We start from the raw sequence: 17,877 nt of genomic DNA on the forward strand, positions 1-17,877 counted from the left end.
GAACGAATATTCCATTCGCCTATGCACTACCTGGTACGAACGAGTATGCCATTTGCCTACGCACTGCCCCATACGCCAGGCGTACGACGAATGTACCGCTGCCACGTGTCAACATAATAGATTCGATCGTTGCCACGCAGAATATATTAAAAGGAATAAAAGGACAACAACGAATTCTCTAGTTTTCTCTCTGCGTTTTCTCTGGATTTTCTCTAGTTCTTTGTTGATCTTTCGCTAAGCTTTTTGAAGACTACTATGTTAAGCATACACGAGAGGATATATGTTGAGAGATAATCATTTGTATTGTTGCATAAACAGATCATTGTTGTAAGTTGAACAAAACGTTGTATGTTCAACAAGAGAGTGTGATAGCTAGGAGTTCAGACAAGAAATTGTTAAGACCTGTGATCTGAGTGGGTTTGTGTAGAGGCTATACAAATCAAAGTCTTCTAGTGGAATCTTTCTAGAAATAAAAGAAGGGGTGACGTAAGAGTTTTTTCTCCGAACATCCATAAAATCTTGTGTTGTTTGTTTACTATTTCATTCAACGTTATATCTGCCACTTCAAATACCGCAAGTATTTTCCGCACTTGAAACCGTTCAAGGGCTTGCTAAGATTTGTTAAAGAATAAAAATAGATTTTCAGTTCTTAACAGGATTAAAATCGCATTTAAAGTAAAAATTAGTACAACAATATTCACCCCCTTCTATTATTGTATTAGATCCTAACAAGTAGTATCAGAGCGAGGTTTTCTATTCTCAAGCTACTGTAGATATCATAATCATGTCTTATCTAAAAAATATCACAATGCTCTCAAAGGAAGATTATGATGACTGGAAGATCAGAATGCAAGCACATCTAGCTGCACAAGATGATGATATGTAGTATTTCATCATTGATGTTCCCATGAAGATATTAAAGGTTAACACAATCACAAATGCAATAGAGGGTGCTCCTAAGATGAAGGAGAAACCCATATACGAGTGGACTGCTGAAGACAAGAGGAGGGCCAACCTTGATAATGTGGCCAAAGATATTCTCTACAAAACTTTGGACAAGAATATATTCAGCAAGATCAAGTAATGTTCCACTGCCAAACAAATTTGGGAGAAGCTGACTCAACTCTATGAAGGCATCAACCAAAAAAAAAGAAAATAAGGTGATGGTTTCCACACAGAAGTTTGACAGCATCAAGATGCGTCCGGGTGAGACTATGATTGAATTCGATGAAATATTCAGTAGCATAGTCATATATCTCTCAACCCTAGGAAAGATATGTAGCAAAAGAGAGGTTGTTATCAAAGTTATGAGAGCTTTTCCCTGAGAATGGGATATCAAGACGATGTCCGTAAGGGAATTCAAGGACCTCAACAAGATCGAGCTGTATGATCTCTTTGCCGATCTGAAGGCCTAAAAGTTTGAGATAAACTCAAAGAATGAAGAAGGGTCGTCCACCTCCATCACAACACAAGCACTAGTGACTGCTGAAGAGCCACCTGCTGTGATAGCTACGAAGTCTGCTGAACAGATGAGCGACGACGCTATGTCACTATTTGTCAAGAAGTTTGACAAATTCATGAGGAAGAATCATTCTAGCTCTAATTCAAACAGAAACAATTATAAAATGATTATAATGCTAATTTAAGATTTTTTAATTGTGACAAACCAAGTAACTTCAAGGCTGATTGTAGAAATCCTAAAAAGGATGACAAGAAGCCTTTCGAGAAGAAGAGCAAGAAGGAATAGAAAGCTCTGCTAGCTAAGGAAAGAAAGAGCAAATGGGCTGAAATCGACTCCGATGAAAGCCCCTCAAGTGAAAGTGAGGATGAAATCTTAAAATTCTTCATGGAAGACGATATCGAGGTATTTGATTTCATCTTTAACGAATTCATAAGAGATGATCTAACTACTGCACTCAATGACATGGTCATTGAGTATAAGAAATTGTAAGACTCTTTTAACGAAATAAACTTGAAAAAAATCTAACAGTACAAGCTTTTCAATTCAAAACAATGAACCAGAAGCTTTGTAAAACAAAATAAATGAGTTCTCAGTTTAGAATGAGAAGCTCAAAGAAACAATTCAGACTTTTTCTGCTGAAAATCAAAGATTAAACTATGTGGTTAGTTCTTGGATGAAGTCTGAAAATACTGTGAAGTAGCTGATTGAGCATCAAAAGTCTGCCAAATACAATTCTGATCTAGGATTTATTAATGGCAATCCAGCTGAGTCCAACAACAAGTTGAACCTAGTAAAAAGCAAATTTAATCCCATAAGTTTCGTCAGGGGAAATTCAACTTATATTCAAACTAATCAAAGTTATGATTAGTTCAAGGACCTCAACAAGATCGAGCTGTATGATCTCTTTGCCGATCTGAAGACCTATGAGTTTGAGATAAACTCAAAGAATGAAGAGGAGTCGTCCACCTCCATCATAACACAAGCACTAGTGACTGTTGAAGAGACACCTGCTGTGATAGCTGCGAAGTCTGTTGAACAGATCAGCGACGATGATATATCACTATTTGTCAAGAAGTTTGGTAAATTCATGAGGAAGAATCATTTTAACTCTAATTCAAACAGAAACAATTATAAAAATGATTATAATGCTAATTTAAGATGTTTTAATTATGACAAACCAAGTCACTTCAAGGCTGATTGTAGAAATCCCAAAAAGGATGACAAGAAGCCTTTAAAGAAGAAGAACAAGAAGGAATATAAAGCTCTGCTGGCTAAGGAAAGTAAGAGCAAATGGGCTGAAATCCACTCCGATGAAAGCTCCTCAAGTGAAAGTGAGGATGAAATCGTCAAATGCTTCATGGAAGACAACATCGAGGTATTTAATTTCACCTTTAACGAATTCACAAGAGATGATCTAACTACTACACTTAATGACATGATCATTGAGTATAAGAAATTGTAAGACTTTTTAACGAAATAAACTTGAAAAACAAATCTGACAGTACAAGCTTTTCAAATCAAAACAATGAACCAAAAGCTTTGAAAAAAAAATTAAATGATCTCTTAGTTGAGAATGAGAAGCTCAAAGAAACAATTTAGACTTTATCTGCTGAAAATCAAATATTAAACTATGTGGTTAGTTCTTGGATAAAGTCTGAAAATGTTGTTAAGTAGCTGATTGAGCAGCAAAAGCCTTCCAGATACAAATCTGATCTAGAATTTATTAATGGCAATCCAGCTGAGTCCAGCAACAAGTTGAACAAATTTAATCCCATAAGTTTCGTCAATGGAAATTCAATTGATATTCGAATTAATAAAAGTTATGATAACTTAACTTTGGAAGATGAAATTAAATATATTAAGCCAACTAAGCAAAAGTCAAGCTGGCTTAAGCCCAAGAATAGGGCATCCAGCCGGTTTGGTAAGTAAAACCCTGATAGAAAGTCAGAAATGTTTTTATCAAAAATCATCTTCTAAAGTCAATGGATCATCAACAGATATAAAGAAATTTGTCAAGTCTAAAACATATGCACTATTAACAACACAAAATAGGAGATCCATAAAAATAACTCAAATATGAATCCCTAGGGGATTGATTAACTATGGACCCAAATGAATATGTGTACCAAAGCTGTCAATGTATATATGTGTAGGTAAATCAGGACAGCTACCTAGAAGACTCTATATGATATCTGAACCGTGGTTGCTCAAGACACATGACAGACAACAACCGACTGCTAACAGACGTATCTAAATATACTGGACCAAAAATCACATTCGATGACAACTCGAAAGGTAAAATTGTGGGTAAGGGTAAGATTGTCCACGATAACATTACTATTAACAACGTGCTATTAATAGAAAACTTGTTCTACAATTTAATTAGCATAAGTCAAATGTGTGATAATGGGTACAAAGTAGAATTTCAAAAGTATGCATGTCTTGTTAAAGATTAATAGGGGAACACCCTACTGAGAGGAAGTAGAATAGGAAATTCATATAAGATGAACTGGAAGAATAAAACGTCTGATCATGTATGCATGATTGCTAAAATGATCAAAATTGATTGTGGCATAAACACTTAATCACCTAAACTTTAAAACAATTAATAACATTGTTCAAAAGATCTTGTAACTGGAATTCCTAAACTAAAATTTATTAAAGAAAAAGTCTACCCAGATTGTCAGATGGGAAAATATGTTAGATCAGCTTTTAAAAACAAATGAATATCCAATCTGATAGGTGTCTAGAATTATTTCACATGGATCTGTTCGGTCCAATTCCAATAACTAGTTTAAGGGGAATGAGATATACACTGGTCATAATTGATGATTACTCTAGGTTTACTTGGGTTGTATTTTTAGTATATAAGGATCAATCTGGTGTTAATTTAATTAAAATCCTTAGAAGACTACAAAATGAAAAATCTCCAAGTATTATAAAAATTAGAAGTGACAGAGAAACTGAATTTACAAACAAGAATCTATATTATTTCTTTGAGGAATCTCGTATTAGACACGAGTTGTCTAGTGTCAAAACTCCATAGTAAAACAGTATTCCTGAAAGGAGAAACAAAACAAATAAAGAAGTATCTAGATCAATGCTAGCTGATTCTGGTGTGTCTCAAAAACTTTGGGCAGAAGACATTAATACATCATGTTATACTCTAAACAGATTATGATTAATAAACGATTTAATAAAACACCTTATGAATTTTTCTATGGCAAAGTTTCTAAAATATCATATTTTAGGATATTTAGCTGTAAATGTTTTATTCAAAATATTGAAAAAAATCATTTAACTGCTTTTGATGCTAAAGCAGATGTTGGCGTTATGCTAGGTTTTTCTTTAGTTAACTAAGCTTATAGAGTTTTTAATAAATAAACTTTAACTATTGAAGAATCAACCCATGTTGTATATGAATCTGTTGAAAATAACTCTAACAAAATTAATGAAGTTTTTAACAGATTAGAAGCAACTAATCTTCAATCCGATAGTGACAATGAAGTTCAGGTCAACATAAATAATCCATTTGATCAACCAGCTGACCTAGTTGAAGTTCAACCAGACAGCTAGACTAAAAGTCAGTAGGCAGCTGACAGTCTGCATGTTACTGGAACAATTGATCAGACGAATGATCCTCTGGGACCGAACTTTAGATGGAACATAAATCATCCACCAGAATTAATCATAGGAAATCCATATGCATCTCTTATGACCAGAAACTAACCAATGAATTAATTTGCAAACTCTACTTTTATTTCTCAAATCGAGCCTAAGAAAGTGATTGAAACATTGCTTGATCCAGATTGGATCAATGCTATTCAAGAAGAATTAAACCAATTTGAAAGAAATAAAGTCTAGCATCTAATTCCCAGACCAGATAATCAATCTGTTATTAGAACTAGATGGGTTTTAGGAAAAAACTAAATAAAGATGGAATAGTTATGAGAAACAATGTTAGGCTAGTAGTTCAATGATACAAACAAAAGGAAGGGATTGACTTTGACGAGTCATTTATCCCTGTAGCTAGGTTAGAAGCTATTAGAATATTCTTAGCTTATGCTGCTTTCAAAATTTTTAAAGTATATCAAATAGATGTTAAAAGTGTTTTCCTTAACGGTATACTTAATGAAGATGTCTATGGTGAATAGTCTCCCGGTTTTCAAAATCATACTTGCCTCATCATGTTTTCAAACTAGATAAAGCTTTATATGGTTTTAAGCAAGCTGCTAGAGCTTGGTATATGACACACTATCTACATTCTTATTTAAGCACGATATCGTTATTGGCACAATGGATAAAACACTCTTAAAATTTATCAAAGATTTACATATCTTACTTGTTCAGATTTATGTAGATGATATTATTTTTGGGTCAACTAACCCTAAATTGTGTGAAAACTTTTCTAAGTTGATGCATGAAAAATTTGAGATGAGCATGATGGGTGAGATAATGTTCTTCCTTGGACTTCAAGTTAGGCAACTTGAAACTGGAATCTTCATCAATTAAGCGACTTATACCAAGGAGTTACTAAAGAAATTCGGTATGGAGAACTTCTCAGCTGCCTCAATTCCCATGAACTCATCGAGCAAGATGGATAAAGATGAAGGTGGTCAAGATGTTGATATCATAGCGTACCGAGGAATCATTGGTGCCCTTCTCTATCTGACAGCCAGCTGACCAAACATCATGTTTGCTGTCGGCGTGTGTGGAGATTTCATGTTAATCCTAAACAATCTCACTACATAGCTGTTAAACGTATTTTGAAATATCTTAAGGGAACTCAATGTGTTGGACTGTGGTATCCAAATAATTCCAGTTTCAACTTAATTATTTACTTTGATGTAGACTATGCAGGTTGTAAAATTGATAGGAAGAGCATTAGTAAAACGTGTCAGTTCCTTGGTGATCGTCTAATTTCTTGGTTTATCAAGAAGAAGACGTCCATTGCCACCTCCACAGCAGAAGCATAATACCTTATTGCAGGAAGTTGTTATGCTCAGCTGTTGTGGATTCAACAACAACTGAGGGACTTTGAAATTACGGTAGAGGAGTCGCCAATCTTCTGTGACAACACCAGTGCCATATTGATCACACATAATCCGGTGTTGCACTTAAGGACAAAACATATCGATATCCAGCATCACTTCATCTGAGATCATGTAGCGTAATAGCACATTCGGCTGGAATACGTGCCTACCTATCAACAAGTGGCTGACATCTTCACAAAGCCACTCTCCGAGACTAAGTTTTCTTACTTTAGAAATATTTTAGGTCTTTTAGATTTAAATTAATTTATTATGAATAAACTTAGGGGGAATTTAATTGACAGTTGATAAGCCATAAATGTTGAAACAACTATCTCTAATTTATTTGAACAAAGAGTCGGTTGATGACACTATACATCAGACGAGGTTGTGCTTAAACAACCTGTAATTTCAGCAAAGTAATGATACTAAGCTGATAGGAAAAGTATGTTGTCCACACTCAGCTGTTGCTGTGCGCCAGCAACACACCAGCATATTTGTGACACTCAGCTAAAATATAAGGCATGCGGACAACAAAGTCAGTCAGTGGTCCAAGTGAGTATCAGACGACTACTTGTCAGCCGAGTGGAACAACGTTTTAATCGTATCCATACGCTGTCGTTTTATCATCTCCCTTAGGAAAAGGAATGGTCACATTTTAAAAAATAAATATTTCCCTTCATTTATTTATTAAAATAACATGAAGTCACATAACTGTCATGTTATATATATTTGACCAACATCCCTAAACGCCTCACCATTTTAAAAGGCGATTCATATTCTCTCTCTCTTACGATTTGAAACCCTAAATTTATTTTCACTCTAAATCCCTAAATCTCTTCATCAACTTTCTTTGAAACCCTAAGAATCTGAGATGAAATCTTTTTTCACAAAACACTCTATAGGTAGATTTCGAATCTGACTACACTATGGGGCTTCCTAAAATGGTGGCGATGTTCTGAACCCTTGACGTGTCTAGACTGAAGAAGTTTCTCAAGGGAACTAGCAGCGTCCACATAACAGAGGTACGCCAGCTCTTTTCAATGGCGAAGATCGTTGGGGACAAAATCCAGTGTTGGGTGAAGGGCACTGAAATCAATGTTTCCAAAGAGACTTTTGCCAAACTATTTGAGCTTCCGTCAGAAGGGCTCACGGTTTTCAACCGGATTCCGTCAGATACGATTAAGGAGATGCAAGATACGATTAAGAAGATGCAGACGGTCTTCTCAGATGTCTCTCATCCCATTCAGACTCATATAAAGAAGAGGCAGATGAAACCAGAATACTGTTTGTTAAACGACATTATTGCAAAATCTCTTCGCGCAAAGGTTGGATCCTTAGATGCTTACACACATGATTGATTCAAAATAATGGTGGCCATCACAAAAAAATGCCTATCAACTGGTCCTCGGTTCTATTCATAACTTTTGTGATAATGGTGACGGTCCCAAAGAAGCAGCATGCTGGATTTGCTGTGCAGATCAGCAGGCTGCTCGAGAATCTTAAGGTAAATGAAGGGAAGGGAGTAAACATCTACCTTAACAGGATTCTGACTAGCAGAACGGTCAGTAACTACATCCTCAGGATGAAAGGAGTGTAGGACTCTAGCCTTGACACATCTGCACAACAATCGAGCGGACAATCGTCATCTTCTTCAAGCGTTCAACAACAAGGATGACGAGAAGGCATGTGGTTGAGGAATCTTCTAGGATCTCCAACAGCCGAACCTTTTTCTCAACAGAAGAGTCGGTTGATACTACTTCTAAGGCAAAGAGGGCAAGGCTGGAGGACTCAACAACAGTAGAGGCTGAAATTTCTAATGTTGTGATGGAAGTCAATCCCACCGTAGTCAATGTCTCAACACTTGAAGTAACCCCTGCGGTGGAGAAAATTCATGAGGTAACCCCTAAACTGGACCTTAGGATGAAAGGAGTGCAGGACTCCAGCCTTGACACATCTGCACAACAGTCGAGTGGACAATCGTCTATCTTCTTCAAGAGTTCAACATCAAGGATGAGGAGAAGGCTTTGTTGAAGCATCAACTGTTGTGTTAGCCGATAGTCTTGCTGAAAGACCAACAACAACACCTCTAGTATTAGTTGCTCCTCTAACAAGTATCTCACCAGTAGCTATCATAGCAAGAGCTCCAACTGCTAAAGGTATCATTATAAATGAACATGCTCAAACTACTACACAACTTGCCAAAGTTATAGGAAAGGGAAAAGAAATTGACGTCTTTCAACCCAAGGCTCCTACTCCGGAACAACTCACCATAGATTTGATCATGGAGGATGTTGAAGAAAAAGCAAAGGAGAGGCTGGACCTCTTCAACAACTGGAGCAATAAAAGGCTTCATGAAAGGTTCTCTAAATTCCTACCAAGTGCCGATGCGAACAAGAAGATTAAAGGGTTGCTAGTTCAAGAGAACGCAATCCTGAAGTGGGCATCCACTAAAAACATACAAGAGGCTCACAAAAGGAGAGAGTTAGTTGCAGTCGATGCTAGAGGAGGCACCCTGCACAGAATTCTTCTCTAGAGAATGGAAAATTAAAGGCCATTGGAAAAACCGCTTGGCTGGATGCCAAGGTTATTGAAAATTTGCAACAAAGTCTGGATTCACTCAACTCGAAGGCCTCTGCAATCATACAGGGTACCGAGTCTTCCAAGGATGCTGAGCTACGATGGGCACCAATAATTGCATCTAGCGCCACTCCTCTGTCCTCCCACCCGATGGAAGTTCACTGGTAAAAAAAGGATCTTTACCGACGGTTTTTCCCGAAGGTTTTCTAAACCTCTCCTAAATACTCCCGAGAGGAACAAATCCTTCGGAATTAAAAATAGATTCCGAGTGGGGTGTAAAACCTTCGGGTTTATTAATTATTACCGAAAGTTCTACAAAGAACTTTCGGTTTTTAACTTCCCAAAAATCCCCAAAAAATTCTAAGTGTTGGGTGTGGGTTATTTGCGAAGGTTTTAGGAAAAACCTTCGGTTTTGAAATCCCTTGGTTTTTGAATTGCGAAGGTTTGTCAAAGAACCTTCGGTTTTGCCTTTTTTGAAAATTTCATTTCCGAAAGTTTTACAAAGAACCTTCGGTTTTGCTCATTAAAAAAAATTCAAATTTTTGAAATTGGTTTTTCCGAAGATTTTATAATAAACCCTCGGTTTTGACTAATATCAAAACCGAAAGTTTTATGAAAACCTTCGGCCTCAACCTCTATAAATACAAACCCTAACCCTTCTCTCTTTTTCATTCCGCTTCTCTCCTTTCTCTCTCTTCCGCCGCCGCCGCCGCCTGCCTCCTCCAAGCCGCGGGTTCTTCTCCTCTCTTCAGGTAATTTGTTTGATTTGGTTTTTTTGTTTTGTTTATTGTAAGATTTAGATTTTTCTTAAGTTTGTATATATATATATATTATAGATCTAGATTTATGTTAGTTTACGTTATTTTGTTTGATGAATATATATATATACATATATCTGAAATGCATTTAGGATATGGGTGATGATTGGACATGGAAGAGACTTCGGCGTACACCGGAGAAACTGCATCCGTGTTACCAGAATCTGATAACACAATCTGAAATTGCGGCACGTGAGGAAGAGGTCAGAAAGATGACGCTGGAAATGGAAGAAATCCGACTAAGGGATGCCGAAAGAGGTCGTTTGCTTAGTGAAATCAAAGCGGACCGGGCCGAAATGTCTCAGAGATTAGAGAATCTCGAACAGGAACTTGTCTTGTTGAGGAGTCGACTGAATCAACCACCCCCTCCTTCCACCCCATCTAATAATTAATTTGTAGATTTATTATGGATTGATGACAGTTATGTTTTAATATTTATGAATTATTGTTATTATGTTTGTTTTGTTTGGTTTAATATGTTTTTATTAAATAATTCTGTTTTGTTGACTTTTCACAATTTTTAAAAAAAAAAAAAAAACCGCATCGCCAAAACCGAGGGGTTTATTTGAAAACCTTCGGTTTTGACCAATTTTTTTTTAAATTGGGGTAAAAACCGAAGGTTTTCAAATAAACCTTCGGTTTTGACCTTACATTAAAAAAATCAGATTTTTTTCTAAGTATGGGGAAGGGTAAAAACCGAAGGTTTTCAAATAAACCTTCGGTTTTTACCCCTCATTAAAAAATCTGATTTTTTTCTAAGTATGGGAATGGGTAAAAACCGAAGGTTTTCAAATAAACCTTCGGTTTTTACCCCTCATTAAAAAATCTGATTTTTTTCTAAGTATGGGAATGGGTAAAAACCGAAGGTTTATTTGAAAACCTTCGGTTTTGTCCTTGGTAAAAACCGAAGGTTTTCATATAAACCTTCGGTTTTGTCCTTACATTAAAAAAATCGGATTTTTTTCTAAGTATGGGGAAGGGTAAAAACCGAAGGTTTTCAAATAAACCTTCGGTTTTGACCTTACATTAAAAAAATCAGATTTTTTTCTAAGTATGGGGAAGGGTAAAAACCGAAGGTTTTCAAATAAACCTTCGGTTTTTACCCCTCATTAAAAAATCTGATTTTTTTCTAAGTATGGGAATGGGTAAAAACCGAAGGTTTTCAAATAAACCTTCGGTTTTTACCCCTCATTAAAAAATCTGATTTTTTTCTAAGTATGGGAATGGGTAAAAACCGAAGGTTTATTTGAAAACCTTCGGTTTTGTCCTTGGTAAAAACCGAAGGTTTTCATATAAACCTTCGGTTTTGTCCTTACATTAAAAAAATCGGATTTTTTTCTAAGTATGGGGAAGGGTAAAAACCGAAGGTTTTCAAATAAACCTTCGGTTTTGACCTTACATTAAAAAATCAGATTTTTTTCTAAGTATGGGGAAGGGTAAAAACCGAAGGTTTTCAAATAAACCTTCGGTTTTGACCTTACATTAAAAAAATCAGATTTTTTTCTAAGTACGGGGAAGGGTAAAAACCGAAGGTTTTCATATAAACCTTCGGTTTTGTCCTTACATTAAAAAAATCGGATTTTTTTCTAAGTATGGGGAAGTGTAAAAACCGAAGGTTTTCAAATAAACCTTCGGTTTTGACCTTACATTAAAAAAATCAGATTTTTTTCTAAGTATGGGGAAGGGTAAAAACCGAAGGTTTTCAAATAAACCTTCGGTTTTGACCTTACATTAAAAAAATCAGATTTTTTTCTAAGTACGGGGAAGGGTAAAAACCGAAGGTTTTCAAATAAACCTTCGGTTTTAACAATTCCAAAAAAACTTCTGATGAAGGTCAAGACCGAGAGATATATTTAAAACCTTCGCAAATACACATCAAAACCGAAAGTTAATTTTATAACTTTCGGTTTTAAGACTACCTAGTTTGTTCAATTCTTTTGTTTTTAACCCACTAATCTTAACTTCTAACTAATATAATCAATTTCGTGTTGTATTTTAAAATTTAATATTGGGTTTCATGTTCACATATTTATGATTGTGTTTGATTATTATAGAGAAGTCTATATGAATGTTCATGTTTGATTATCTTATGAATGTAGGTAATGTTTGATCAAATGGATTGTGCAATATTTTGAATACATCAAATGTGGTAAATTAATATTGTTATAGGTCATTAGAAGGTGAAAAACCAAAGAATTTAACCTTTTGTGAAGTGATAATTCCGAAAGTTATATAATTAACTTTCGGAAATAACCATCAAAACCGAAAGTTTTCTATAAACTTTCGGATTTTACATTTCTCAAGAACGAGGGTTTTATATAAACCCTTCGGTTTTGATGTAAATTTGCGAAAGTTAATTATATAACTTTCGGAATTATCATTTCACAAAATTGTAAAATTCATTGGTTCTCTACCTTCCAATCTAGACTCCTAAATAATATAATCAAGTGTGTGTTTTTATTTTAAAAATTTTAATTGTCTTTAATGTTAAAATGTTTATGAATGTGTTTGATTATATATAGAAGTGTATATGAATGTTTATGTTTGATTATCCTATGTATTTGTGTAATGTTTGAACATATGGATTGGGAAATGTTTTAAGGATATCAAATGTGTTAAATTAATGTTGTTCAACGTTATTAGAAAGTGAGAATTCAAATAATTTAACAAGTTCTCATGTTGTAAAACCGAAAGTTAAATATATAACTTTCGGAAATATGCCTAAAAAACGAAAGATTTACCAAAGCCTCTCGTTTTTGTGTATTTAAATTTAATTCTAAAAATGTATTTAAAGATTAAAAACCGAGAGTTATATTACAACTCTCGGAATTCTAACATTAAAAACCGAGAGTTATATTAAAACTCTCGGAATTTAAACATTATAAAACCGAGAGTTGTATATAAAACTCTCGGGTTCTATAAGGGTAAAACGAGAGTTTTACACACAACTCTCGGGTTTTAAAAATTGTAAAACCGAGAGTTCTTTATAAAACTCTCGGAAATTACATCCTAAAATTAAAACGCCTCTTCCTCTTCTCTTTCCCGATTTCATTTTATTTCTTCTCCTCTCATCTCCTCCGCCGCCCTCTTCTCTCTCCCCGACGAACAAGCAGACCACCGAACATCTTGCGCCGCCGCCCTGCCGAACACCTTGCGCCGCCGCCCTGCCGAAGACCACCGAAGCTGTTGAAGAATCGCCATCTGCCGCCGCCGCCGAATCTTGAAGAAGCTCTGCCGCCGCCGCCGCAGCCCTGCAAGGTTAGTTTAGAGTTTTATTTTGAAAGTAGGTTAGATTAGTGTTAGATTGTTGCAATTAGGTTAGATTAATTTTAGATTCTTGTTAGATTTTTCAGATTAGGTTAGATTATTGTTAGATTTTTGAAATTAGGTTAGATTGAAGTTAGATTTTTGTTAGATTGTTGCAATTAGGTTAGATTATTGTTAGATATTTGTTAGATGTTTGTTAGATTTGTATGTTAGGTATTTTGTTTGATATTAGGTTGAAAATATGATTGATTTTGGTTAGTTTAGGTTTTGGATTGATTATTTTATTCAATTGATTTGATATATGTTCGGTTGAATGTTTGTTGGTTTGATTGTTAATTAATTGAGGTTTGATTTAGGTTAGACATGATTGAAGTTTAGGTTAGAATTTTAGGTTAAAATTTTCATTTTGGCTAGATTGATGTTTGATTGGAGTTTGATTCGATTAGATTTATTGGTTTGAATATTTGGTTATATTAATGTAGGTTAGGAATTTAAGCCGCCCGCTGCCCGCTCGTCGATCTACATTCGCTGCTCTTCTTCGTCGCTCTATTTGTGCAAGGTTAGTTCTTGTTGGTTTATTATATGGTTAGGTTAGTTTCATGTTTGATTTATGTTAGATTTAAAGTATGTTAGATTAGGTATTATGTTAGATTAGGTATTATGTTTGATTTATGTTAGATTATGTTAGATTATATATGTTAGATTAAATTAGGTTTGAAATGTGTATGAATGAAATAAGGTTGAATTATAATTTAAATAGGTTTTGAAATGTGTATGAATGAAATAATGTTAGAATATATGTATGTTTAGATTTAAGTTAGATTTATGTTAGGTTTTATTATTATTTGTTTATGTGTAATTTTGGTTGGATAATGATAGATTAGTTAGAAATTATGTTAACATTATGTAATCCTAATTAATTTAGACAAATTTAAGTAAATAATAAGGCGGGTTGTTTTCCATTTTATTAGAAATATGGAAGTACCCGATAAAAGCTGGATGACCTTACGTCGAGATCATCCAGATTACGAGGAAGGTGTTGACAAAATCCTTGAGTATGCTGTTCGGAATACATCCCGACAAACTGTGAAATGTCCCTGCGTGAAATGCTTGAACACGCCATTTATGGAAATAGACGAAGTGAAGACTCACCTCATCGTTTATGGAATAAATATCCATTATGAGTATTGGTATTTTCATGGAGAAAAGAGACGTACTACTCAAGTGGTTAATGAAGATGTCGATGAAGATGCCGATGACTACGATGATGATGACGACGATGATCAATCGGAGGATGCCGTGCCGGAATTCAACGATCCGATACAGGAGATGAATAATACAGTTAATGAACAGGTGAACGAAGAACGTTATATGCACGAATTTATAAACGATATGTTCCCCAATGTTAATGACGTCCCGACCAACGATGAACCAGTCGAAGATGCCCAAAGATTTTATAAATTGCTTGATGATTCCAAACGGCCATTGTATGAAGGTGCTCGAATAACGAAATCATCGGCACTACTGAAACTACTTCACATAAAAAATGTATGTCAATGGACGAATTCTTCGTTCGATATGTTGCTGCGTCTGCTTAAAGACTACATATTACCGATTGACGCTCAATTGCCAAACTCATACTACGAAAGTAAAAAATTCATTACTGATATCGGGCTTAAATATGACAAGATAGACGCATGTAAGAACAATTGTATGCTATTTTGGAAGGACGACATAAATGAAGATTCGTGCAGAGTTTGCGGTCTTTCAAGATGGAAAGTCGACCAAACAAGTGGGATAGTTCGGGAGAAGCAAAACGGGAAATTCATTCCAAAAAGGTGTTGAGATATTTCCCTTTAATACCAAGACTGCAAAGACTATACATGTCCTCAAAGACGGCTCCAATGATGAGATGGCATAAAGAAGGAAGAGTTGATAGTGATACGTTGAGACACCCCGCTGATTCCTTAACTTGGAAGACGTTTGATGAAAATTATACAGATTTTGCTTCAGAATCTCGAAACGTAAGACTTGGTTTATCAAGCGATGGGTTTCAACCATTTGCAAATGGAAAAAAATCATACAGTGTTTGGCCGGTAATTCTCGTCCCTTATAATGTGTCACCCACGACTTGCATGGATTCTAGCAATTTCATTTTATCTATGTTAATTCCGGGTCCAAAGAGTCCGGGAGATGCAATTGACATATTTCTCCAACCATTGATCGAAGAGTTGCATGAACTGTGGCAAACAGGTGTGAGAACGTTTGATGCACACACCTCGCAATACTTTAACATGCGAGCGGCGTTGTTGTGGACCATTAACGACTTTCCCGCATACGCGAATTTATCAGGCTGGAGTACGAAAGGTAAATTTGCTTGTCCTTGTTGTAACAACGACACGGTATCCCTTCGATTGGTTCATGGTTCCAAACAATGTTACTTGGGTCACAGACGTTTCCTTCCACCGAAGCACAAATACAGAAGGGATAAAGAATCGTTTGATGGTCGAACTGATTATAGGGATCCCCCTAGATTGTTAACGGGGCAAGAAAGTTATGAGCAAGCACGAGACCTAGAAGACATTATTCTTAGTGCGGATATGAGCAAGAGAACCAAGATATATCATGAAACGCGGGGAGACAATTGGAACAAACTTAGCATTTTCTTCCGTCTACCTTATTGGAAATCCCTATTATTGAGACATAATTTGGATGTGATGCATATTGAGAAAAATATCTGTGATAGCGTGTTGGGAACAATAATGAATGTGAAAGAGAAGACTAAGGATGGTCCTAAAGCTCGTAAAGACTTAGAACTCTTAGGCATAAAATCATGGTTACATCCTATAAATGATGAAGGAGTTGTTCATTATCCAGAAGCGCCTTTCACTTTGACATCCGAAAATAAAATACGTCTTTGTAACTTCTTGAAAGATCTCAAGTTGCCTGATGGGTTTTGCTCAAATATCGGGGGTTGTGTAAATTTGGAAGAGAAAAAACTTTCGGGATTAAAGAGTCACGATTGTCACATCTTGTTGGAATATCTAATTCCTTTAGCAACTCGTGGATTGCTTCCAGAGTATGTGTATGATGCGTTAGTAAATTTGTCTCGTTTCTTTCGGTTGTTGTGCTTCAAAGAGTTGATTCAAGAGGACCTGGAACAATTGTACATGGATATTACATTGACACTTTGCAAATTTGAAATGATTTTTCCGCCGTCAATCTTCGACATCATGATGCATCTCCCGGTTCACTTGTCATTTGAGGCTTTGCTTGGAGGACCTGTTCAGTATCGATGGATGTATCCCTTTGAACATTACATGGGTACAATGAAAAGATATTTGCGGAATAATAACCACCCCGAAGCCTCTATAAGCGAGAGCTATCTTGTTAACGAAAGTATTAGCTTATGTGCCAGGTATATGGAGGAACAAGATCAAGAAAATGCACAACCTGAAATCTCGGGGATTTCAATATTTGCATCATTGGAAGACCTATCCAACGGAAAAGTATACAACTTGGATTATATAGATCGAGTGACAGCTCATTCTTACATTTTGAAAAATTGTCCCGAAGCAGAACCTTTTTACATGTAAGTTTCAAAGTTGCTGTTACTAATTAGCATTAAAGAGTGTTACTAATTAGCATTCGATCTATTTGCAGAGATTATAACAACGAGTCCAGTGGAGAAACGTTTGCCGCATATTTCAAGCATCGAGTGAGTAAATTACAAACCATATATCCTAACTCTTTTTATTCATATTAACAACTACATTTCGGATACATATATAGGTCGCCCATTTAGCAGAAAGTAACGACATATCAAGAGACCTCAAGATCTTAGGAGAAGGTCCAAGTATGTACTCGTCTATGTATGTTTGGTGTAAAGTAAATGGATTCAAATTCTGTACAGAAAAACACGACGAAGGTTTGACAACTCAAAATAGTGGGGTGGTTGTTGAGGGATACAACGGATCTGAAACTATGTCATACTACGGAGTTTTGACGGATATAATCGAATTACAATACTATTCTCACAAACGAGTTGTTTTATTCAAGTGTAAGTGGTTTGATACACACTCGGGGGAGCTAGGAGTGAAAGTGGATAAATATGGCTTCGTAAGTGTAAATGTAAACCGAATATTGAAAACGCAAAGTCAAGACCCGTATATATTGGCGAGTCAAGCAAAACAAGTATTCTACGCCCCTGATATGTCAGCCCGACCCGGTTGGAAGATTGTGACAAAAATAAAACCCCGGTTTACAAACATATAGTTCAGATTAATTAATTAGGTAGATTTAATTATGTTTTTAACTTTAAATTCATTTTTATTACTACTTTATTTCAAGTATTCACTCATTTTTATTAATGGTGTGAATTAAGAATGTCTGAAGGTCCTAAAACAACTTGGAAGAGTATGAGGAAGACACCCAAGAAATTGGATAAGAGTTACCAAAACCTACTTGCCCAATCCGAGTCGTTAAAGCAACGAGGATCGTCTTCGAGAGACCAACCACCGATTCCTGTGGTCCCGATAGCTACTGCACCTCCCCGAACATACGAGACTGAAGACGATATTGATGACATCGCAGAGTATATAGAGAGCACATTCGCTGATAACGTGCCTAGCGATGAGGCTGAAGACGAGGGTCTTGAGGAGCCTATCGAGGAGCAGGATGACGAGGAGGAGCACGGGACCACTCCCGACCCATCATCGAC

The 17,877-nt window shown here is 35.9% G+C and overlaps 1 protein-coding gene across 1 annotated transcript; it reads left to right on the top strand.

Moving 5' to 3' along the window:
- The first annotated feature begins 1,327 nt into the window (after positions 1 to 1,327).
- LOC124924486 lies at positions 1,328 to 2,924 on the top strand. Its single transcript, XM_047464517.1, has 2 exons — positions 1,328 to 1,384; positions 2,331 to 2,924. The coding sequence occupies exons 1-2, from the start codon at positions 1,328 to 1,330 to the stop codon at positions 2,922 to 2,924; spliced, it is 651 nt and encodes a 216-aa protein (XP_047320473.1).
- Positions 2,925 to 17,877: the final 14,953 nt, after the last annotated feature.

The sequence above is a fragment of the Impatiens glandulifera genome, chromosome 2 (assembly GCF_907164915.1).
Source record: "Impatiens glandulifera chromosome 2, dImpGla2.1, whole genome shotgun sequence".
Lineage (NCBI taxonomy): Eukaryota > Viridiplantae > Streptophyta > Magnoliopsida > Ericales > Balsaminaceae > Impatiens > Impatiens glandulifera.

Coding starts and splice junctions, on each gene's coding strand:
- LOC124924486 (XM_047464517.1), top strand. CDS start 1,328: ATGGGATATCAAGACGATGTCCGTAAGGGAATTCAAGGACCTCAACAA. Junction 1,385..2,330: donor GACCTCAACAAGATCGAGCT/GTATGATCTCTT, acceptor AGTTATGATTAG/TTCAAGGACCTCAACAAGAT.